The sequence below is a fragment of the Erpetoichthys calabaricus genome, chromosome 10 (assembly GCF_900747795.2).
Source record: "Erpetoichthys calabaricus chromosome 10, fErpCal1.3, whole genome shotgun sequence".
Lineage (NCBI taxonomy): Eukaryota > Metazoa > Chordata > Cladistia > Polypteriformes > Polypteridae > Erpetoichthys > Erpetoichthys calabaricus.
Window position 1 is genome coordinate 97,605,507 of NC_041403.2, and position 26,680 is coordinate 97,632,186.

General features: G+C 37.0%; 1 protein-coding gene across 5 annotated transcripts in view; it reads left to right on the plus strand.

Annotated features, from left to right (window-relative positions):
* rgs19 (regulator of G protein signaling 19) overlaps positions 1-26,680 on the plus strand; it is a 146,869-nt gene that overhangs the window by 75,070 nt on the left and 45,119 nt on the right. For 4 of the 5 annotated variants that reach the window (XM_051933303.1, XM_028811659.2, XM_028811660.2 and 1 more), the window contains one exon: positions 5,981-6,117. In XM_051933303.1, the coding sequence (XP_051789263.1) occupies positions 5,981-6,117 (137 nt within the window). Of the gene's footprint in view, positions 1-5,769; positions 5,881-5,980; positions 6,118-26,680 lie in introns of those variants that run through there. The other variant, XM_051933305.1, reaches the window with a different exon arrangement.

Consider the following 26,680-nt stretch of genomic DNA (forward strand, 5'->3'; position numbering starts at 1 on the left):
TAATTTTATTGATTTTATTTGAAGAAAACAACTTTTCATTAAATCATGTCAAACTTAACAAGCCATAATTCAACCCCCACCTGAGAGAAAGATCCATATTACTAACTGAGAATGGTAAACCGGATATGGACGCAGGGACCTGCCCGTAGACGCAGGAGACATAGTGCGCAGGCGCCACACAAAGCCCCCCTCCCCAGAGTGAAATGGGAGAGATTACGAATGTGCGCAGGCGCCACACAAAGCCCCCCCGCCCCACAGCGAAACGGGAGAGACTACGAACCGTCTGACATGCCGCAAGCAGGATAAAGTGAGGTCAGAAATAAAAGACAAGAGTAGGAAACAAAGTAAAACATCATAAAGAGGTTAAAGAACGGGGCCAAACACATGGAGAGCAGGTTACAGATGATGAAAACTGGAATGCAACAGCTTCAAAAAAACCTAGGCACAAAACACATGCACAGCGAGATACAGAATATAAAAGCAGAAAAAACGACAGTTAAACGTCCACACCACACAGCGGAGGCAGAACCGGAAGGTGCAGGCGCCTACATCGCATGTCGGAAGGCGCGGGAAAGTACAAAAGGCAAAGGCACCTACACAGCATGGTAAAACCCGACATAATACGGAAGGCGCAGGCGTTGCCGCCATATTGTGAGTGGCACTACTGCGTAATGAAGTTAGGAATAATGTGCTGCTTGGGATCGTACAAAACGCCGAACGCGACCCACCGTCTGAAACTGCGGAGGCAAAGCAGGCACGGGTTCAAACCGAACGAGCTCGACTGACGGATAGACGCCTACAACGCACATCTCAAACCGCAGAAGCAGGGTAAGCACGGATTCAAAACAACGCAAGCTCCTACAACGCGCGTCTGAAACTATGGCTGCCCAGCGGGCACGGGTTCAAAACGCCGGGGGTAGGCGAGCGAAGCGAGCAGGGGGCGAAGCCCCCTTGTAGGAGAGACTACAACGTTAGCACATCTTTAAAAACAACAAAGTAGAATGTCCTTTTCCCCTGATATAAATGCTTATTCTAAGATTTGATTAATTAGATCTTGCCATATTTTTAAAAAGTGACAATTTAACTTTTATCAATTTTAATTTATATAGAACATCGGTTAACCACTGACTCATAACAGGTGGGCTGGGTTTCTTCAGCTGAGCAAGATAAGTCTTCATGCTAGGAGTGTGGCATAAGCAATTACAATCAATTTGTCCTTCTACACTTTAAGCCCATCTAGAAGTACACCAAACACAGCTGTTAATGGGTAGGAGTGATTGTGATATCAAGACTGTTTCATAGGCATTCAAGGAATTTTGTCCAGAATGATGTTAATTTGGTCCACGCCCAAAACTTGTGGACCAGTGAGGCTTGAGCTAAACTGCAACAGGGACATGTTGAATCCTGCCCTGGATACATTTTGGACAATTTTAAATGAGATAAATGTGCTTGATAAAAGACTTTAAGGTGGATGATTGAATGTTTTGTGCATGTGAAGCTGGAGTGTATTCTATGCATGGCTGCCTTCCACTCCTTTTCAGAGATGTTAAGTGAAAGATCCTTTCCCTAGCATACCCTATGATCTTTGAAAGAAAGGGAGTTTAAAATGCTTTTGTATATTGTTGAGATGCTGTCTGAGTCTTCAAGACTGATCAGTAGTGCCTCTGGATTAGAAATGGGTGGGAGGTGAGAAAAATTGGGGAGGTTCCTTTTATCAAAGTTTCTAATTTGAAAGTAGTGGAAAAATTGTGCAGATGGGAAGTTAAATTTGAAGCATAATTCTTCATAAGATGTAAAACATTATCTATATACAAATCTCTTAAGTGTTATAATCCCAGACATTTTCCAAACATTAAATAATTTGTAGGTTGATGAGGACAGAAAAAGGTGATCATCATGTAAAGGTACAACAGATAAGAGCTTCTCACTCTTAAAGTGCTCTCTACATTGGTTCTATATTCTGAGTGAATAATGGACAATTGGATTACCAGCACATTAATGATAATTTGTATTTACTGCGCCACAAAATAAGGCATATAAAGAAATACAGCAAGACTTTCTTTATATTGCAGACCAGGCATGTGTGTATATTCATCAATTTGTGTCAGTGTCCAGGTGCCTCATGTATAAATGGTGAGTATGCACAAAAATGTTGCGTACTCCTGTTTCCACGTTCAAATCGCAATGTATAAAACCTAAACTTAGCGTAAAGCCACGCACATTTTCACGGTAGCTCAAACCCTGGCATACTCAAGTTCTCCGCTCGGCTTTGCAAACTGGCAGCACCCAGCGTCAAAGCAGTGCTTTTGTTCCAGTGTGGTTTCCATTTCTTTTTTTGATCCACATCCCTGACGCGGCTTTATCAAATACTCTGAAATTAACTGCATATTGTTTATTAGTTTAAGGCATCTGATTGTAATTAACCTGTAACAATATAATGGTCCATGGAATAGCCAAACTATTAAATACCATAGCTGCTTTAGCGTTGTTACTCTCACTGCACGTTCTTCTTCTTCTTTCAATTGCTCCCGTTAGGGGTTGCCACAGCGGATCATCTTTTTCCATATTACTCTCACTGCACCATTCAGAGTATTTATATCACTGTATCTGAGTGTGGAATTACAGCTCTACAGCAGCTGATCGGAAAGAGAATTATCGGTATACAGCATCAAGCACACGCTGCTTCAGCCATGCTGCCTATTTGAACTGCTCTCAACGACAAATGCTTCAGAGCCTTTCCTGTACTGATCTCGCGGTTCAGAAACAGTTTCATCCCAAGAACTATAAACACAATCAATCAGTCCATCAAGTGCTCCTTGTAGAACTGTTTGTACTCATAAGTACAGTTACCTCACTGTAAACTTGCGATACAGTTATAATATTGCACAACCTGAGCCACTTTATGAAGCGTGTATTTACATATGATGACAATATCATTTTTAAGATGAAATGCAGCAAAATGCTTATTATATTATACAGATAACACTTTAACTTCATTTAAATAATCTATATTGTTAATAATTAAACATGTGAGGACATGGTGTCGCAGTGCTAGCAAGGAGCTGGTGCTCCATTCATGGATTGTTCCTGCCTCGCGCTGTATTCTTGCTGGAGCTGGCACGACACTGGAAGGATAGATGGATAGAATAATTAAACATACATTACGAAGATATTTCAATGTTCTTTAAAAGTTTTGAAGAATCGCCGTTCTAAGCTTACAGATGGCTTAACATCTATTACAGAGCTGATTGTGTGGCGATTGGGTATTTGGAGAAAGAAAAGGATGGGCAGGAATTGGAGGTTAGTACATTTGAAAGAGACAGTACTGCTGCAATAAATTATTTCATCGAAGGTCGCACACAGTACAGCAAGCATCTTATGTGAGGCATGAACAATCACTGCACCACCGTGTTCCCATGTTTAATACATGCTTTAATTCGTATCATCATGAAAATATCAAGTGTACATCTCAGTATTTTAATTATTCAGAGAAGTGTAATATCACGAATGTAATGGATTCTGCGTCCTGTCAGAGGAAGAGAAAGCCAGTTTAAGAAGCACGTAGTGATTCACACACATAGAGCACATAGAAGAACACATACAAACAAAGCATTTAAAATGCTACTTTAGTTACGATGGGATTTGAGAAACTAGTAAATTAAACGATTTTAAGATGAAGATTATGATGTTCTACTTTAATGACAAAATAAACTACGTGATTAAAGTGGAAATTTCGAGATTAAAGTTAATATTTTGAGCATTATTCTTCACTGTGTCACTGTTTTTTTTTTTCTCTGTACCCAAATAAGCTTTCATATGACACTCAGACGGTGGGCTAAGATTCGCCCTTTCACGGTGACTTTGATATCTGACAACTTCTTTTTTATTTCGGGCACTGTGCAACTTTGTGAACTTGAGCTTTCGAGTTTCTCCGCCACTCTGTCACTCGATCAACTACCTTTTGTTGTTTATACCACTGTTTAAACCAACAAATAGTACATTTTTCTTTGCCTCCACTTGGTATTCGCTGAAATTCTTCTATTTCCCCTCGTCCTTTTGCCATTGCCTTTTCACAGAACTCTGAGCTTAAGGGCTATTTATATTGATTTGCATATTCAAAGAGGCGTACTTCTGGGAAGAGTTTGGGGAGTGGCAGCAGGCGCGTTCACGTGCGTTACTTTCACACTGACCGGGATTTATGGAACGGAAGAACGTGGAAGTTGGCGAATGCACAGATTTATGCCTCTGGATTTTTTTGTGCATACGAACATTTCCACTGTTGTCTGTACGCCATGTTTTAGTGTGAATTCTACGCACGGCATTATGCATGAGGCCCCAGGTCTTTACAGCTTGCATATTTGCCACGCAGTAATAAAATTGAAAGTAGTGCCATGATCCCTTTTGGTTTTGGTCATTATAGAGCAGCCCTTTGGATGTGTGCATGTGTGAATTCTAAAAGAACCTAAAGCACAAGACCAGAGCTACCATGGAATGGCTTGCAAAGAAGAAATTGGATTTTCCGTAGTGGTCAAGTCAAAGTCCAAGTCAAACTACTCCAAAAGACTGGTAGATGTAGTTGCTGACAATTTTTCTTCCACCAAGTGCTGGCATAAGGTGGAGCAAGCTTAAAAAAATTAAGACATTTCAGTTTTGCTACTTAAACACTACTGCATTTATATTGTTTGTTGTGTGCTCTGGATCAGGATAAAACAAGGCCATTTCAATCCCAGCAATTTTCAGATTGCAACATAAAAAATGTAAAATCTTGGTATTCAGGAACATTCCTTTTCTATTAATAAATGTCATATAGGACTGTACAGATTTGATGTTGGTAATTGTGTTAAGAGTGAACATTTCTTTTGGGATTATGTAGGAAGAACAAATATATGTGTGATAATGTGTGCGTGAAGGAAGTGCCTATTGCTCTAAAACAGTGTACAAATTTATGTAACTATTTAGCATGGCTGCTCTGTGATAGATCTATCCTAGGTTGTTTCCTATTTTATGCCCCATGCTGCTTGTATAGGCTCTAGTTCTTCACAACCCTTTTATTACATATTTTATATTGAACAAAGGCAAATCAGGCCTCTTTCTATAATAACAGTAGAAGCTTATTATAAAATAAAAAATGATCATTAAGCATGATTTTTAATTTATCATAAATTTACTTAAAGTGAATTTCTTTTAACTGCATTCTTCATTTACACAAAAAACAGCAAATTCTGGAACATTAGACCTCCATTATGTGCTGACACTGTGTTAATTATCCATCCATCCATTATCCAACCCACCATATCCTAACTACAGGGTCACAGGGGTCTGCTGGAGTCAATCCCAGCCAACACAGGGCGCAAGGCAGGAAACAAACCACCGAGCAGGGTGCCAGCCCACTGTAGTGTGTTAATTATGACAGAGTTAAAAACATTTGAACCAGATCTGTATCTCGCTGCTACACTCTGTAAAACTCCTGGACCTTTCTTTCAAATATATTTCTAAAGATCAAAAAAATGAGCATAGCATTGTCCAAGCTAAGCAGCAGAGTTAAAGAATTATATACAATAAACATTTACTGTTACATATACAATAATATTAAAAATATATAAACACCTTTTATTGTAGTTTTTGATATTAAAATTAAAGAAATGTATGGGTGTTTTCAAACAGCCGCCCCTGACATTCTCACCTTCTTTTATTCTTTTTGGGCTGAGTGTAGTCTTGCATTGTTTCCTGTATCACACAGAAGGCACTATTGCCTAAACATTTAGCAATTTCACTTCCAGTCACACATAAGCTAACCTTCCTGTCTTTTCTGATGGTAGTAGTAATGCAATCCAAAGCAGTTTGGAAAGTTAAGTGACTTCCCAGAGAGAGCTCAGGCGGGTGAGCATGCAACAGTGTATATTTTTTTCCTGTCTTTTCAGTCACTTGGTGCCTTTTGCTGCGCACTGTTGAATGTGATTTTCTTTCCCACCTTGTTCAGTATACAGGCCCTGTACCGGCAGAGAGACAGCCTCCGATGTCGCAGAATGAGACTTCCCCAAGCAGAGCACAACAGGCTGGCAACCACCGACCAAATACATGCTGCTTCTGCTGGTGTTGCTGCTGCAGCTGTTCATGGTACGTCATACAATCTATTTGGTATGAAATACGACAGATTTGTAGCAGGTAAATATACCTGTGAGATTGCTTTATACATTTTTATAATTTGCATGATGCTGTATTACTAAAATACATTTACTATAGTAAACGCTTGTGATTCATATGCTTAATGCTTGGTTTTTTTTTGGTTTTGAAGGGTGGAGCTTCAAGTGTTTAAGCTTTTAGTACTTCCTCTTTTGATTTATGGGGGCAGAGGCGGGCTTATCTGTGGCTTGTCAAAAAGCACTGGAAAAATTCTCATTTTTGGGATTCTGACTGGGTGGCACAAACCAAATAAAACAAAAAAAATACAAGTATAGAAAAGCACTACTGCTTTTAGTTTAAGTGAATGACATATGTTACTTTAAAAAATATATACAGTCTCATTATACTCACCATCTATCTGTTTCTAATCAGAATCAAAAATGATGAAAGTGAAATGTGTACATTTCTACATGTAGTTTCCAAGTAAATTTCACACATAGAAATATTATACATAGATTGGCATTCCAATTTCACTTTAACTTATAACAAATTTGTCTTAAACCAAATACAGTACATCAGATAATGAAAGCGGACCACAATGTTTCACAAATTGAGCTTAATAAAAATATGACTAGTCAATGCTGAAAACTGTTCATGAAATATTTAAGAGCCTTTTTTAATGTGCCACCAGTGTGACAAAAAATAACCCAGATTATTTTAAAATGTCTTAAATTTTTGTAAAAGCTTGGACTGCAATAAGCAGCCTCTGAAAATAACAGGAACATTCTAATCATTAGCAAAAATTTACCAAAAATAATTAACAATGGAAATGTCTGGTATAAAAAAATCATGTTGCTCCAAATATTCTATAAAGAGTACCAGTGAACTTGAAAACCTGAGGAGAAAATCCCTGGACTTCAGTCCATAATGTTCAGACATGAACTAACAATTGTATATAGTATATATGGAATGGGAGGCAAGCCGTACAACTAAACAAACAGATTTAAATGTGATATTTTTGAAAAAGCCACTGAGACATCTTGAGCTCCACCCTGTACATGAATTTTGAAAGTAAAGGATCTTTTTGTAAGTGGCTGCTAAGTAAATATTTGTTGCTTAAGTTATACAGTGGAACCTCTGTTCACGAACATCTCAGTACACATACAACTCGGTTTACGACCAAAACGTTCGCCAAACTTTTGCCTCGGTTCATGACCACACACTCGGTATATGAACAAGCCAGTTTCCCTTTCGGTTTGTGCGCGCCGATGATTTCCGCACCTGTTGCATTGTTCTCGGTCAGACATGCGTGCTTGCACGTGCGTGCGTGCTTTCGCTGTGAAGTCTTTGTGCTCTATTTCATTTCCCTTCCGGTTCGTACGCCCTGATTACTGTATTTAAGCACGTGTTCAGCCTCTCCCTGTTCATTGTTCTTAGTCAGACGTGCGTGTTTTACCTGTGAACTCTTTGTGCTCTACAGTATTTCGTGTGCTTTTGCAGTTAACCATGGCTTCTAAGCAAGTGAAGAGTGGTGAGAAGAAAGTGTTGTAATGTTACTTTTCTCATTTTTTCAAATGTTTATTTTATTCCATGTGCTTAAAACTCATTTATAAAGAGTGTTTACAGTGATCGGGTTGTAATGCTATTAGCGTGAACTCCTGCAATGTTACTGTCTTGGTTGACTTTTAAATAAAGTTCGGATTTGTTCAAATGTACCTTTTTTCCCCCTGTGCTTAAAACTCATTTTAAAAAAAAGTGTTTATACAACGATCGTATTGTAAGGCTATAGCGCAAACTGCTGCAATGTTACAGAGAGAGACAGGGCTCGCGTGCTTCTGAGACACAGAGGGGGAGGGGGCACGCGTGCTGCTGAGAGAGAGAGAGAGAGAGAGCTGCTGCTGAGAGAGAGAGAGAGAGAGAGAGAGCCTGCGCATGCAGCTGAGCAGGGAGCCTGGGTGTTTGTGTCAGTGTTATTCAATGTTTTTAAATTAGTTTACTATTACACTGTGCATTCTATGGTGTAATTAACTATATTTGTGCTTAAAAATCTTTAAAAATATATATTTACATACAGTTTGTACGGTCTGGAACGGATTAATTGTATTTACATACAATCCTATGGGGGAAATTGCTTCGGTTCACGACCAAATCGGTTTACGACCAGAAGTTTGGAACGAATTATGGTCGTGAACCGAGGTTCCACTGTACTTGTATTTCTTTATAGTGCTGTGGGAATATGTGGAAAAACAAATGTGTTTTATCACTGTTAAATTATTTTTATTATTAAAGTCTTCCTGCAATTTCCTTATTACATGAATATATTTTCTATTTACTATCACCGTTCCATTTGGAGAATACAGAAGCACTTTTTAATGATGAGGACCGAGAGAAAAGACATGATAAGGAAACATGCCAAGTGTATAACCAGAAACACAAAATGATCTTTTCAAACAAATCCTAAACACAAACCAAAACTCAAAATCCTTACAAAAAAGTTAAGTCGTTTATTTCTAGAATTATACCTCCCCAAAAAAAAAAAAAAACATACAAAATATTGTCAATATCCAGCTCTAGGATACTTAAACAATGCGCAACGTTACATTTGGTGCATCTCAAAAGCTTTCTGAGTGAAATCACCATAGGTACCACAATGTTGAATAACAGAAAATGTTGGCACTCAATATGGCATTGCAAAATATCTATGACAAGCCATTCAGGAAAAAAAGATTAGATCATAAATATATAACTTGGTTCAGATATTTATATTGGTTAAGATACATTGATTTAATACATGCATTGGCTGAACATCAAAGATATAATTAAAAGTCTGATTTTAGATACTGGAAAACTGCAGAACATCCTGTGATGTCAACAACAGGTGCACTAGAGGGGCAACAATGAGACACCCATCAAAACAAAAATGGTTTAACAGGTGGAGGCCACTGACATTTTTCCCTTCTCATCTTCTCTGACTGTTTTTTCACTAGTTTTGCATTTGGCTACAGTCAGTGTCACTACTTGGTAGTATGAGGCGGCGATACCTGGACCCTACGGCAGTTGCACAGGTAGTCAACTTCTCCAGGATAGCACATTGCCAAAAGGTTTGCTGTGTCTCCCAGCACAGTCTCAAATGCATAGAGTAGATTCCAGGAGACAGGCAGTTACTCTAGGAGAGCTGGACAGAGCCATAAAAGGTCCTTAACCCATCAGCAGGACCGGTATCTGCTCCTTTGGGCAAGGAGGAACAGGATGAGCACTGCCAGAGTCCTGCAAAATGACCTCCAGCAGGCCACTGATGTGAATGTGTCTGACCAAACAATCAGAAACAGACTTCATGAGGATGGCCTGAAGGCCCGACGTCCTCTAGTGGGCACTGTGCTTACTGCCCGGCACTGTGGTGCTCGATTGGCATTAGCCATAGAATACCGGAATTGGCAGGTTCACCCTGAGCACATGTAACAGAGAAGCTGTGGAGAATGTTATGCTGCCTGTAACATCGTTCAGCATGACCGGTTTGGTGGTGGGTCAGTGATGGTCTGGGGAGGCATATCCATGGAGGGACACACAGGCCTCTACAGGCTAGACAACGGCACCTTGACTGCCATTAGGTATTGGGATGAAATCACTGGACCCACTGTCAGACCCTATGCTGGTGCAGTGGGTCCTGGGTTCCTTCTGGTGCACAACAATGCCCGGCCTCAGGTGGCGAGAGTATGCAGGCAGATCCTGGAGGATAAAGGAATTAATAGCATTGACTAGCCCCCATGCTTGCCTGACCTAAATCCAATGCAATACAAGCATATGGGGGCAGATAAACTACTGAGTATGATTTTGAATTGCTACAATGAAATTTCAGCAAAATGGACTAGCCTGCCTGCCGCATCATTTTTTCACTTTGATTTTCAGGGTGTCTTTGAAGTCAGCTCTCTGTAGGTTGATAATTTTCATTTCCATCAAACGATGTGGCATCCTTTCGATCCTAACACATTACCCAGTCCATATCAATATAGATATCGAGCATGATTTTTTTTCCATTGAGATCTGATGTGTTTTCAAAGTGTTCCTTTAATTTTTTGAGCACTTATATGTAATATATATATATATTAAATATTAAATATAGGTTAAAATAGATCAGTTTACATATGTATATATATCCGTTCAGATACTTTTGTTCAGCACTGATAGGCACCAGTTCCCTATTACTCTAAACTGAATAAGCAGGTTAGAAAATTGAAGCATGGATGTGTGCTATACATTATAGCAATAAGAATTAAATCAGCACATCAAAGAGATATCAATTAAACAGAAAAAGAAAATCAGAAGTCAACTTGAGAATGAAAAGACTAAGGCATGAATCTTTAGTCTGGATCTGAATAGCTGGATTGAAAAAGCTTCATTGATGTAAAAAATGTTCTACTGAAACTAAACGAGCATCAGTCAAAAAAATGCGACTGCCTTTATTTGATTTCAATGGATGTAGAGCAAATAAATACCAATATTTTACCTTTTCTTTGAGTAAATTATCTTAAAAAATATATTGAGAGATTTTTAGAATAAAAAAAAAACATTCCTTCTATCCTGTCTGGAGGGCATGCTATTCTAATTACAGAGGAAATATGAGTTTATAAAAATGAACATTTGAGACAGAGGCACAAGTGGTATAGAGTCAGTATGAACACAAACTACACAAATGCTTTACAAGTTAGAACTCAGTCGCCACCACCACTGAACCAAATAAAAGATTTTCAGTTTGTATTTTCTCTGCTATTAGAGTAAACATTTTGTCATGCCCATTCCAAATATAAAATAGATTTCTATAACCTCACCTCTTTGTACTGTGGAAGTAAAATAACACACCAGTTTTGGCCTAAAACAACAGAATCAGAAAGCTTATTTCTCTAGGTAGCTGCGTTTTTAAGAAATGCTGCAGGTTATATTTTTAATGTGTTTTTTACCTTAAAAATCATTAGCATATTTTATCAATCAGTTTCCTAAATTCTTTTTAAATACTGAGGTGGAAGAGTTGTGCTGTGTCTCTGATAAAGAGTACACAAAAGTTGCTCCTTTAATGAAATCTAGTACTATAGGTAAATCCCACAGTTGAGAACAAAGATGCATCTGATGTGGACTGTTTTTTTAAGTGGCCAATTTAATTCATGTCCAATAAGTGGTCAGTTTTGAGTCCTTGTCAACCTCTACTTCATTAAGGGCCCACAAGATATGCTCTAAGTAACTGCACAGAAAGCAAAAGACTTGAAATGTGCTATACTTGTTAAATTATTTTCAATTCAATGTAAGGTGTGACTTTTATCCCAATGAGAGCTGTAATCCTATTGTTTAGATGAGAGTGGACATCAGAAAACAAAACTGCTACGGCATATTAAGATGAACAAATTGTAAAGTTTAAATTAAAAAATAAAGTTTTGTTTTTTTTGATTGTGCTTTGGTAAAGCGTTGGGGGCTAAAACTAGTTGACATGCACATAAGTATAATGGCTCTTTTTTGCACTGTATTTATAATGCTGATGTAATGGGCAGCATAGTGAAGCATTGGGAAGCTCTTCTGTCTCACAGATTTAGCATTTTAACCTCAAGCCTTATGATGTCTTCATGAAGTCTGCATGTCCTCCCAATATGTGTGTGCATTTTCCCCTATAAATTCCAGTGTGGGTGCTCCATGGTTGGTTTCTGGCTTGTACCCAGTGCTGCCTGGGCAAAGCAGGTTGGAGATTGTTAAGTACGTTGATGTAATATGCATCCATGCAGTGATCTGCCTCTGGTCCAGCACTGTTTTCTTTCACCCACTGTTTCCATGAAAGACTCTAGGTCTCTATAAATCTGTAATGTAAAGGCAGATTCAGAAAATTTGTGAATGGATGGATGTGATACCCATGTAAAATGTTAACAATGGAATTAAAAGTGACTGTGTCATTATTGTATTAACATTATTGTAATTAGTAGCATACAAAAAACTATTGCAGTTTTTTTAAACATCTTTTTTGATTCTCAGAAAATGAAGACACTTTATTAACACATAATTTACTAAAATCTAATTGAATAGATTGTTAGCTCTGATATATTAATGTCCAGATTTTACTAAGCTAAGCACACCTTCATTCTTAAAAATCACAAGTTTATGTAAAGACCATACGTGATTACATATGCAGTGAGCTGAAATAATTTAATGTTGCTGGAACAGCTTTTTAACTAGTAACTCTTAATTTACTTTTGCTCATTTCTGGAAAGTGATAATATTAGGTGGGGATATTAAATAGTGGCACTTCTGTGTCCACTCATGTGCTGTTAGTCACTGATTTTAAGTAGTAAATGTAATGTAATTTATTTAGCAAGTCATACTTGTTTAACAATACCAGTGCAATTTTCAATGCAAGGTAACATCACTTCATGAGTGGTGCACTGAATCAATGAGCTGATTAAGAAGTCAAGCTCAGGTTTGGGACTTTCGACCTGCTTTATGTAGTAGCAGAATAGAAAATAAATACAAAACTGATCACCATTAAGTGTCAAGTAATACCACTGGGGCTCCTTTATACGAATGTCAGTATGCCTTTATAGCCCTACTGAAAAGGCTCTCCTAGGTTTAATTAAGTCAGATATTGTCTTCTTTAATTCATTGCATGTGTTTGAGAAGGGTTGTTGTTGATGTTTGTTATAATATTTCTTGAGCTTCTGCAAAAAGCCAATTTTTCCCTTGGGACTAATAAAGTACTATCTATCTATCTATCTATCTATCTATCTATCTATCTATCTATCTATCTATCTATCTATCTATCTATCTATCTATCTATCTATCTATCTATCTGTGAAGCTTTATGAACACTTTTAGTTTTGTACATTTGACTTTATCTAAGGCAACATACATTTGCATTTACAAATACGTACAGTATATACATATATTTTTTTAAAGTTGATTAAGACATTGGACTTGCTCAGGATCACATAGAGGAGATGAACGTCAATAACCTTATGGTTTGAAATTTGTTGCCCTCCATGTAACATAACATTCTCTACCTCCAATTCAGGGTCACAGGGCAATACTGTGTAATCCATCATAAGGCCAACTCAGACACATGTGTGGCCAGTTAAGAATTGCCAATTAACTTATCACCTATGTCTTTGGGAAAGTGGACAGAAGACCAACACAGAAGCGGGCAGAACATGCACAACTCTACACAGACAGTGCCAAGGTATAGAGTTTAACTGTGGGTTGCTGCAGCCATGAGGCAACAACACTATGCAACTTTGCCACAGGATACCAAATTGTGACCCAAGTATCACAATGATATTCTATTGTAGTATCTATAGTCAATGTGTTAGCAAAATAAATGCTAATAATATACATTTTCTTATGCCTAGACGGTGAATCTTGTGTAAGGAAAAAAAGAATATTCATGAAATTATAGAATTAAACTGTATAAAAAGATAATCTGCAAAAATATAGCTTTCTACGCTATGTTCTTCTGGTTCATGATAACTTGGATGTCGTGTGTCCTTTGGATCACTTTGACTTTGACATTGATTAAAGGATGTTTTTTTATTGAATTGTATTTTATCTTCATAATTGTTTTTCAATTTTTTAAAATCTTTTAGGCTTTGACAATTTCAGCAATTCAACAGGATTAGTCCTTATAGATATCAAGTAGTTATGGACTTCACAGATTACAATCTTGGGTTCAAAGAAACATGAAATGCATGTGATAAAGCCCATTATGAAAGGCGCTATATAAAATGTGGATTGATTTATTGATTGACACAAATACCAGAATAGTAGAATGCAGAAAATTTAAAATTTTAAAAGTTAAAATCTTTGCAAACAGGTAAACAGCCCATTTTGCAAGCCGTAGTACTAATAATTTTTATTTTTAAAAGGCTTCTGAATAAAACAGTTTAACTGGTAGTGTAATTAAAAGCCAACTTTGCTTTTGTACAATGACTATCAAGACTCCGCATGCTTTGTATTCTCAGGAATTTACAAACTAATTCCAATTGTCCAATACATTTGGATTTACCCAGTGCATTTGGCTTTGATGGGTGTAAATGAAGATGGCATCTTTCATCATCTGTTGTTTCCTTGGTAAATGCAATATGCTTTACTTCCTTAATCCAAAACTCACTTCCCATTTCATTTTTACCTCCCACTCAAAGAGTGGTTTTGTTGTTTCTTGTACATGAATTAGATTTTTCTTATTTTGTTTTTCTTATTTTCTAACTGGGCTAATATATATAATATATATTATATTAGTCTTTTTTATCAGTTATACATAGCAAACACAGTAATAGCAGAACAAGTAAAACTCATTTTGAAAACCTGATCACATTTCTAACAACCCCTGAATGTCTGACTAGCTTTTTAGTGTCTTCTTTTAGCTTCCCTAATGACCACCTTTCACTCCCTTTCCTGTTTTAGTATGTCACACCTTTCAGATTCCTTGGCATTTTTCCCCCTTTCTCACTGGTACGTCTTACCTGAGTTTTATTTTTCAGGTACATACCTTTTAAGAGCAAAACAGTTACACACTTATTCACTTACTTATTCATTTTTCAGCTTGTAAATAACCTAATTTTTCCTGTTTGCAAATGCTTGCTAACATGGCGTCTTACTAACATCATTGTAATTCTGATTTCATTATTACTAAATTTCATTATTAGGTTGAGGATATGCAAGCTAGATGAATATGTTTCCATATTCAAAAACAAATACATATCACAATAAACCAACTGAAAGGCTACTGAGTATGTTTCCTTGTTTTGATATTTCAAAATTTAAAGTATTAATAAAAATGCAGCAGTTTAAGGAGTGACAATGTGTGTGCTAGTTAACTGTTTTAAAAATATTTCATTTTACAGTAGGTATCAAGAAAAAAATATTTTTCATGACTTAAATAATTTCCAGGTTTTAGCATTTTATTTAGTAAAACATCCATCCATCCATTTTCCAACCCACTGAATCCGAACACAGGGTCACGGGGGTCTGCTGGAGCCAATTTAGTAAAACAACAGACTCTTAATAGCTATATGAACTAAAGGAAATATTTAAGAAACTCAATTATCAATATCCAGTGACTCTTACACAATATCCACAAAAGAAGTGGGTTATATTTCTGACTACTTTTATATTTTATGATCAGGTTGGAAGAAAATATATTAACTCTGCATGTTTGGTTTGATGATGGTAATATGGAGACTCTTCGTATGCAAGGCACCGCTTGGATCCTGCCTTGCACCCATAGATAGATAGATAGATAGATAGATAGATAGATAGATAGATAGATAGATAGATAGATAGATAGATAGATACTTTATTAATCCCAAGGGGAAATTCACTAATTCATTGCTGCTGGGATAGACTCTAATGACCTTGAATTAGATTAAGTAGGTTACTAAAATGCATGTTAAATTAATTTCACATGATCATCTAATGTTATCTAATGTCTATAAACAAAAATGTGTAGAAATGTGTGTAATAAGTTGAGTGTGTATATTTTGGGTTATTTCTGTGATCATTCTCTGTGTTAGTGTTTTTGTTACATAGTTTGTGAGGGGTGTTTGATGGAAAGTGAAGCTGCCTGGGAAGGAAGTGGTAAAGCATAAAGCTGTTATAGGATTTTTCAATGTTGTCTCCCTGAAGGCGAATGCACTTCTCCTACAGGTGTTCTAAGCTGCAGTTGCTTCGGGAAAAAATTAAACTCATTGCAAGTCACACCACTGCATTTCTTCACCAATGATATCATTATGTGAGTCAAAGTGGTGACCAGAAAAGATTAACTGAAAAAATAATTAACACAAATGATTATTTTAGATGAATTAAGGGCTTTGTTCAATGGCATAAATGGTGGTACCACCACCGAAGAAAAAAACTATGATATTGTGGCTATTTTATCGGAGCCTTTAATAGGACACAATTACTACCAATAGTTATCTCCCCAAACCTTTTTAACATGAATATTTTTTCCATCACTATGTTGCAGAAAGTCATAGCTAACCTCAATAGGTGCAAGTATGGAATCATTATTAGAGTAGACATCAGTCCATTATTTGACATACTTACATAAATGCCCACACTAAATGCCAATTAACTAAACATGTACATCTTTGGAATTTGGAAAGAAAACCATCCAGACTTCGACAGTGACCAAGCTGAAAACAAATTAATGTGTTTAGAGTAGTGCGGCAGCAGATCTGATCATTATGCCATCATGCCTCAACCTACAGTGATCTCCAATTAATTAAGTCGATTTTTTTAAAAATCAGTATAAAATGAGGAAAACTTAATTTACATAAAATGCCAATGAATGGGACAGCAGTCTTCTTTAACTAAAACTATACATTTAAATTGTTTTTCTTTAAGCTAAGCTTAACACTAGAATTCCTGAAGCCTACAAAAAACTTGTAATCTCGGCCCACCTTAAATTCCTTCGCAGTTCTCCATCAGTGTCTTTTGTTTTGTAAATGCGTCGATCAGCACAAGCAGCCTGCTGTCCCATCCCCCATCTTGATGGAGCTCAGCTCATGGGCAAAAAGTTCTCCAAGCTCAAGCCAAGGCTCCTTATCTGCGTGTGATGTGCCTGGAGTTGCATTGGGTAAATAATACAGTATATATTGTTATTACATGCATTTCATGTGTGTTCAGTGTCTACAAAGATCTGGGTTAAGTGAAGGATGAAAGGAGATGCAAGAAATGCTGAACACATACCTAAAGCAGAAACGTTTTCCATGTTATACTAATAATGACTGAAGTGTATAATGTGTGAAGACTTTAGTCCAAATAGCAAATAAACATGTGCACTTTTCTTCAAGAATATAACCAAAGAAAAAAAAACATTCAAATTACATGTGGCTGTCAATGAGTTAAAATCTCAAGCTCAAATGTCAATCAACAGGGAGTTTATACGTATTCTTGAATGGTGTAGAGGAAAGAACTGCTGCCTTACAACACGAAGATTGTGGGTTCAAGACCTGGTACTCCGTGTTTTGAGTAGTGAGCTGCCATTATTATTATTATTATTTCTACAATACAATAAAAACATACATTTGATTTGAGTCTGTAACACCCGGTGTAAATTTTGGCTACTTGTAAAAGTTAGCTCTTGTTTTTTTATTATTCAGTTTTATTGCCCAGTTTTATTGGAGTAAGGCTGAGAGAGAAAGAAAGGTCCTTCTATAGCATTAGAGACACCCTCACAAACAGAAGCCTGCATAGGAGTCGAGCCAAAGGAGTTCTCCTTTAGCACCATTGTCTTAAATACCTGATTCCAAAGGCCCCAAGTTTGAGTCCCGTTACTGCTGCCTCATGGATGACAACCAGTTTAGAGGGGGTGTCATCCTGAGATAATTCATGACCAGAGCCTGACTGGCTTCAGAATCTTCAAGGATATTTATGCCATTTCTTAGATTAGATTAGATAAACCTTATTAATCCCATGGGGAAATTCAGATGCATACAGCAGTAGAAACATAAAAAACAAGGATACAGACTCACAGAACAAATAAATACAGCCAATCAACCAATCACTCAATCAATTGATAAGTAAATAAATAAAAAGAAACTTAACAAGCAAATTGGAAGCACTGAATTACATGATAGCACTGGGCAGAAAAGACCCCAGGGGGGCGCTTCTTAGCCCACTGTGGTGGAATGAGCCTGTGGCTAAAAGTGCTCCCTGGAGAGAATGGAGGGGAGGAATTTTTCATGATGGCATCCAATTCTTATTTCCACAACAGCATCCAGTGTTTCCAGGGTTCACCCTGTGATGGAGCAGGCTTTCCTGTTAAGTTTGTTCAGGCATTGTGCTTGTTTTGAGCTAAGGTTGCTCCTCAGGTGACTGGCTACTATGGACTGATGAGAATATTTCCAGCAGCTTGCTGCACAGATCAAGGAGACCTGAGTCTCCTTAGCAAGTACAATCTGCTCTGGCCCTTCTTGTACAGCGCCAGTGTGTTGTCTAACCAGTCCAGTTTGTTGTTTGTGTGAACCCCCAGTTACTTGTAGCTCTTCACCACTTCCACATCCTCCTCCTGAATGGTGACCGGTCTCAGAGGCTTTTTGGCATGTGGAAGACTTTTGTCTTGCTGATACTGAATTGCAGGTTGTTGTCCCTGCACCACAAGACAAAGTTCTCCACAACCTTCCTGTACTCTGACTCGTCTCCATTATTAATGCAGCCTATGATGGACGAGTCATATGAAAATTTCTGTAGATGGTAAACGCTTTTATTGTGCTGGAAGTCTGATGTGTCAAGGGTATACATGAAGGGAGACAGGGCAGTTTTCCCGAGGTGCTCCAATATTACATACTACAATTTCTGACACACAGTCCCTTAGCCTCACACACTGCTGTCTGTTAGTCAGGTAGTCCATGATCCAGGTGATTGCGGGGGCACCAAGATTCAAAGCCTTGAGCTTTTTTACCCAGTCAATGTGACAGAATAGTGTTAAAAGCACAGGAAAAGCCAAAGCACATTATCCTGACTGTGGTGCTGGCTTTGTCCAAGTGGTAGTTGGCTCTGTTGAGCATGTAGATGAGAGCATCCTTCCTATTCAGCATATTAAAATGAGAGATTGTAGTGACATGATGATGCCACTGCAGTTTGTGCTAATGACGATTACTTTCTAACATACAAAAAAGAGGCCTTTAAATGTGGGAATAGGCTTCTTGAATCAATTTGGGGATTCAGACTCAAGTCATAGCAATATGTCTTATGTTGTATACTACTTACCCAAGAGGTACTTTGACTACAGTGTTTATGTAAACATTTCAGTGTGTTCATTTAATGTGTTATGACACATCTGTTTAGGCAAATGTGTTGTGCAACCATTTTGAAATGAGAGTGTAAATGGAGTCATAGTGTGACACTGACCTTGCAGCAGGTTTGAAGCTGGGAATCAACAGTGGTCGCAGGGTGTTGGTGCAGTGACAGCGGCTAGCTTCGCTAAATTCTATCTATCTATCTATCTATCTATCTATCTATCTATCTATCTATCTATCTATCTATCTATCTATCTATCTATCTATCTATCTATCTATCTATCTATCTATCTATCTATCTAAATTCATCAACCATATCAGTGGTTGCCTAAAGTGGAAATGCTATCCTAAGCAACTAAGCAGAAGTATAAACAATATGTGGAGCCAAGAGTGCTGCCGGAAGTAGTTCAGTTTGAATTTTAAGGAGTTATTAAATCTTTTACAGTAGTTTGGAGTTTTAACTTGTGAAAATAAATGGCCAAACAACATGGCTGCAGCTAGATATTTAAAAAAAATGCTAAACCATAATCTAGTTGAAACATTTGGAAGTAATTGCCTGCATTTAACATGAAAAGTACTGATCTATCAAGACCAACTATTTCAGAATGTGATTTAGTCATATCTTCAATTTGTGCTAAGCAGTATATCCTCATTATTACATTGTATATATAAATGCTCAAAAAAACTCAAATGCTTTATGTTAGATTTGCAAATACAGCTTACTTTCAGGAATATAAAACAGAAATGTAGTCCATCATTGTTGCAAGACTTCTTTAAGGAAGTAGAGGGGTGGACTTCAGGGCCATGCCTTTTTGCAGAGGAAAAGTGTATCTGTCAAGCAAGAACAGTAGAAAGAGCATGTTTTGCAAACAGGAACTACTGCTCATGTTGCGGTTTTTGATTTAAAACTAAATTGGCACATATCACAGAAGCAAAAGCATTGAAAAATAACAGGATTCTTTAAGTTTCATTTAAAACTATGGTATGGAGCTGCATAAAGTGTCAGAATGAAATGTGTCAGATGTGTGTGTTTTGTGAGAAGGGCGTTATCAAATGACAACGCTTTACAAGATGCCTAAAATTTGTTAGTTCCCCGACTCCTGTGGGCAGTAATTAAAAAATAAGAGTAAATAAAACAGAAAAATAAAAATATTTAAAAATCAGACAAATTTCTGCATTTAATCCCCACCTATTATAAAGTGAGTACATAATAAAGGGCTATGTTCTGAAAATGCCAAATTCCCAAGTTCCAAATGGTAGAATGGCTGGTAGGCTAAACATTCTAGGCACAGTATGTCATTCATTATCATTCACTCATTTCAAATGACATAAACACTTGCACCTATTTTATTACTCCGCACCTATTATAATGTGAGTACATAATAAAGGGCTATGCTCTATAAATGTCTAAATGCCCAAGTTCCAAATGGTAGAATGGCTGGTAGGCTAAATGTTCTAAGCACAGTATGTCATTCATTATCATTCACTCATTTCAAATGACATAAACACTTGCAAAGAAATAGCCAGCATTTTGGGACAAGTGTGTATCACAACCCCCCAATTATAAGTTGTACAGCATTAGCAAAAAAATGTGTTTTTGTTTGAATATCCAGTAATGTCTGTAGAGCAGATATTCAAAATTGTTATTAACATTTATATTAGAAACAGTGTCCCTGTCATGGATTGATGTCATACTTAGGGCTGTTTCTTTCTTTGGGTCTGATGTTGCTAGGATGGGCTAAGGCCCCTACAGTCCTGAATTAGATTAAGTGGGTTTGAAAATACATGCTTACGTGTATTAGCAGTAGTGCTGCTTCCTTAAAGCTTTAGAGCCCAGGGTTCAAATCCGAGGTGCTGTTTCTTTGTCAGTGGAAAATGCCTTTTCTGCATCTGTGTGGATTTTCTCTCTGGGTTACTATTTTTCTGTTCCACAAAACTATATGTTAGGTTGATTGATATATTGTAAAGTCTGTATTTAGTAATTTGTAAAGTTTTTATGTGCATTTTACCCTAGACCTTGGCCCAGCTCCTGCACTTAGGGAAGAGCACTATATAAAAATAAACAGAAGTGAACTGAATTGGTGACAAAGTAAGCACAAATAGGAGTATCTGTGTGAATAGTCTAGCCTATCTGCCTGCTGTCTCTATTCTTGTCACATCCAAAAGAACTGTGTGTTAGGTCAATTGACAATTGAAAATTGGTCCCATTTCAGTGGAAGTGTGGATGTTTTTTTGAATGTGCCCTATGATGGACCAGTATCCCACCCAGCACTAGATACTGCCTTGTTCCTATATTATAATTAACAAATTCAGGAAATGAATGAGTGAATGATCAAGTACCCCTGCTTCTAGAGTTAAATTTCTGACCTCACCTCCAGTTAACAGTTTTGTTTTTTTTTTTTAATAAATGATGGAAACACTAAAGAAAAAAAAATCCACACAAAATGCCAGGGGGATAAAGGATACCACTGAAAAGTCATAAATCAGATGTACACAATACATTCTTTATTAAGGTTACCCAATCACAGATGACTGTGGTGGGTTGGCACCCTGCCCGGGATTGGTTCCTGCCTTGTGCCCTGTGTTGGCTGGGATTGGCTCCAGCAGACCCCCGTGACCCTGCGCTCGGATTCAGCAGGTTGGACAATGGATGGATGGAATCACAGATGACAGATATGCATATAAGTAGATCTACATATATATAATGCACAGTTGACTGACTGACTCAATTCACTTACTCTGTCATCAACAAAAACACTATTTACAGTTTAATTTAAAAACTGAAAAATGGAAAGTTTGTACATCTAGGGCAGCACGTATCTGCTAAGAAAGGACATTTCAGTATATCAATTTAAGGGTTAAAACAACACCTTTAGTAGAAAAACTATCCCAAAATCTAAAAAATACTTTGATATAATTTAAATTAGTTGAAATTAAAAAAAAAAAAAAAATTAGCTGATCTGTATTTTTATTAATTTGTCACTATATTGTAGCACCACATTCTTTTTTCAGGCACAGTGCTGACATGAAGTCCTCAGAGAAACAATGCTAGCCTGCTGTTCAGGGGTTGTCAGTTTATGCAAATGAAGGCTGCCACCAGGAGCAATGGGCGGGACACACAAAGAGAAGCACTGACCAATAGGATGGACAGACAAGTGAAGAGATGGGTAATGTGTGGTATAGAAAGTGAGCTGTGAAGTGGAAGGAGAAAAGTTCAGCAAAGCTCAAGGAAGATATGGTTAGCATGTGCTATAAAGCTAGCAACAAAAAGGGAGGGAGAGAGAGCAATAAATGAGGAAGTGACGTTTTCAGGCAAAGAGAAGATGTCAGTGAAGGCAGTGTCCATTGGACAGTTTAAACACTAGCAAAGCTTAATTAAGGGGCTCACCACAGCCAGAACAGAGAGGGGGTGGATACTGTACATAGCTCATAATATGCTTTCTTTTCTGTACAATACAGGCCTCACTTCTCTTCTGTTTTGAAACTTGCTCCTTAATAAAACGTTTTTCTCTTGGTTGTCTGCATTAGCAACGCATTTGTCTTCTTTCCTGAAACCCCCAAAGAGGTCACTACAATATATTTACAAGGAAGAAACAAATCCAGAACTAAAATACATATACTGTATATATGTGCTGTTTTTATTTGAACATTGAAAACATAGGTTATCCCTAAAAAGATAATTAAATCAATTTACTGGAGAAAGGGAAATCTTTTGAACTCCTCTGAAGGAGGAGGATTGCCTCAGACCTTGTATGATAGATATGCACTATGTAAATCAAACAGTTCTCTAAACAGACAACTTTAAAAAGCAACATAATCTAATATTTTACATCATGAAGAGTTTGGAGCTTATAAAACTATTATAAAAGTATTATTGCTGTGTTCTGAGTATTTGTTAGCCCAACATGAAAGTTGGTATGCTGTGTAGTTGGTAGTATGTACTATGTGGGTGGCTGATCTGCAAATCTAGTACGAAAAACAACTCTAGAGCCCTATTTGGACAGGATTGGTTTTATACCAGGAGGAGGGGTAAAGTAACTATTACTAAACGACCATTGTAATTTTAGTCCTGTCCTATTTACTCATATTAGTAACTATTTCTGGACTGCAGATTCTTGAACTAATACTCTTCTATAAATAGTTCATAAGAAATCCTAGTGAAATGGTCTATGACGCTACTTTGTAACTGTATTAAAGGAAGAGGAGAAGTTCTTTTATAACAAGGAATACAATGAACTAATTTCAACTTGGAAGCGTGAAAAGAGGGATGAATTGTAAATTGAGATGGAATAAAACAGCAGCTGGGTATCTTAAAGTAGGATCTGAAGTGGACATTACTTTTAAAGTGTTAAATTACTGTTATTCTTCATGTTTTTTAAAAAAATATATTTTTGTGGTTTTCTTGGAAAATGAGGTTATGGTCACAGTTACTAAGCTGAAAATCTTAATGAAATCTCTGTTATAGTTTACAAATCCCACAAACATCAGACTTGTTTTACAGTTTCTGTGACTTTGAAATTAAGAATAGAATTATTTTGGATTTATCTATTTTCAGTCCTAACCTACTCTTCTTGTAACCAAAGAAAACTGTTTGTAAAAGCATTGTAAAAATCACACTTCTCTAGTTTCACACAGAGATCATTTTTACAGAGCCCGGAAAGGATGTCCTGAATATTTGGCACATACTGTTTCATATTATTGGAAAATATGAAAATATCATTAATATAAACAAGTATCAAAATTACCAACATATCTAGGTAAATATCATTAACAAGTGATTTAAAGACTGCAGGGGCATTAACTTACCTGTAGCACATTACCTTCAATTCATAATAACCAGTAGATGTGTTAAAAGCAGTCTACTACTTATCTCCCCTTTAGGTTTAATAAGACTGTACGTGATTCAACGACCAATCAGGTGACTTTGTTAAGAAATGAAGTAATTAATGTGAGCATTTCATTGTTCTTTATTGTTATTTTATTGAGATCCCCTATAATCAACACTACAATAAGTCAAAACAAACCATCCTTCTTTTCTACAAAAAAATAACTCAGCTCTTATAAAACTGCTTGAAGGTTTAATATATCTGTTTTGCCGACTTTCTCTGATATGTTCTTCTACTGCCTGGGACTCCCATTAGGAGTGAAATATAACAATAGCTCCCGTATACCAAATAAAATTCTTTTTCGAGCATGGCTTTCGAAAAAAGTTTTACCGGTACTTTGAAAGTTAGTGAAATAATGAAGAACACATTTAAACATAAAACAGAAAAGATTTGTTCATGCAAAAGGAAACATGACGTTTTTGTCTGTTCATTAGTGTCTGAAAAGTAATTGTCTTTGTTTATTGACCTGTAAGTGAACTAAGTGTAATACGTAAGCCAAACACTAAGAATATTACACGGAGTGATGTGTAGTTCAACCTGATTTATGAGTTAATGCAAATGGGAAAAATAGGACAAGAAGACACCTTTTCTCAATGCTTGTCACAAGCGTAAGCAGGCTAATGAAGTGAAGTATGTGAATTTCCCCTTGGGATTAATAAAGTATCTATCTATCTATCTAGTGAGTGAAAAACTGTACTTTTACCAGTTTAAGAAAGGTGAATAAATGGTTTCAGATCCACTTTAACTGCAGAGCGTTAACAAGTGTTTTGACATATAACAGGTGTGCCTGTCTACAAAATAAATTGGTATTGTGTTTGTTATTTGGCAAAAGACAAAGTTCTGCCTGAAAATTATATACAAATACATTATACCTATATATGCCAAAACTGTGAGGTATTTTTTAATTATACCTAGAAAAAGGTTATCTTTTTAATTTTTTGCCACCATAACTTAACTAGTGCTAGTCTAATGATATTACAGTAATGCAAAAACACCTAATGAAGAAAATGCTATTTATTGACAGTTTACTTTAGAACATTAATAGATTAATACTTTGGGAAATAAATCCACATTGTGGATCATTGTGGGCTGTATTCTGTTGTGCACCTGACAACCTGTATTCAGCTTGTTGTGATCTTCTTTCTTGTATGTGAATCCTGAGAGCTCCTGACTGCCTTTTCAGTGGCTCCACTACACACAGTACATTGACTCTGCATAAAACTCTTTTCGTCCACACAGGGGCCCTCCTCACACAGGTTGCACCTCACTTTAGCCTCTTGCATCCAAGAATACCACATTATCAGGTAACAAATAGAATTTCAAAACGTTCCAGAGGCTGATGTCGACACTGCAAATTTCATTAACATACTTAAAAAGTGAAAGCACAAAATGCTAGCAATGCCATAATAATATGGCATTCAGAAAAACTGAAAAGTATGTTCACCTTCAGCTTGTTTCTGTGACTTACTAATGCTGTATAGCAAAGTGAAGAGTCCACGATATTTTCATTACTCTCCCAGATTTTATTTTTATGTGCACTGCTTTTTGCCATGGAATTAACCACAGTCTTTTCTGCCCTCTTTGGGGAATTACTACTTCTGAGAGTTCTGCCATTCCCAGTCTTGAAAAATTTGATTTGCTAAATTGTTATTACCTGACAAATAACACATCAAATAGCACATCATTCCTTTACGATTTAATTATCCAGAGAAACCTTGACTTACTTTTGATTTGTGAGACATAGCAGCAACAAAAGGATTATAAGCATTTTAATTTGATGACACCTTTTGTGTTAAATTTTCTATTCAAGCCTCATTTGAAGAGTAAGAGCAGTGGATTAGGTGCTATTTTCCACAGTAACTTTAAAGTAAGAAAAGACTGCCTTCCTCAATGTAACATCCTTCGAGTACATAGCATTCAACATGCCTCCTCTATTGAACTGCTGATAATGTTACTGATATTTTATTGATATTGTACACTAAAATTTAATCTAACTTTGGGTCTAAACTAAATTAATTGCATACACATGCTTCAGTTGTAAGCCCTGCTATGATTTTACTTGGTGATTTTTATATATAGTACATATGGAAACACATTGGTTTGCTGTCTATAGTGAGAAGTCAAGCAAAATGACACATTTTATTGGCTAACTAAGAAGAATACAATATGCAAGCTTTTGAGGCAACTCAGCCCCCTTCTTCATAATCTTTTTAGTTAGTCAAAATTTAATAGACAACAGAAGTACAGTGGAACCTCTGTTCACGAACGTCTCGGTACACGTACAAATCGGTTTACGACCAAAAAGTTTGCCAAACTTTTGCCTCGGTTCACGACCACACACTCGGTATACAAACAAGCCAGGTTCCCTTTCAGTTTGTACATGTTCAGTCTCTCCCTGTGCATTTCCTGTGCAGCTAGCAAGAGAGAAAGCAAGGGCGTGCGACACACACGCACACACACACACAGGCAGCACACACACAGGCAGTGTGAGAGAGAGAGCCGCACACACACATAGGCAGGGAGAGAGAGATAGAGCCGCGCACACACACAGGAGCGTGCTAGAGAGACACACACACACACATAGGCGCTCCAGGCTCGCAAAAGAGAGAGAGAGAGAGCGAGCAAGAGAGGGAGGGACGCATAAGTTAGAGAAGGCTTGTTTTTGTTTTCAGTTCTGTTTACAGTGATCGGTTCGTAGCCTGCATTGTTGCAATGTTAATTTTCTTGGTGGTTTATTAAATTACGGATTTTTCAAATGTTCATTTTTTCCCCTGTGCTTAAAACTCATTAAAAAAAAGTGTTTTTAGCGAGCGGTGCCTAGCACTATATCGCGAACTATTGCAGTGTTAGTTTTCTCTGTTGTTCAAGGTTTTCTCAGTGTTAATCAATGTTTTTACATTTAGTTTA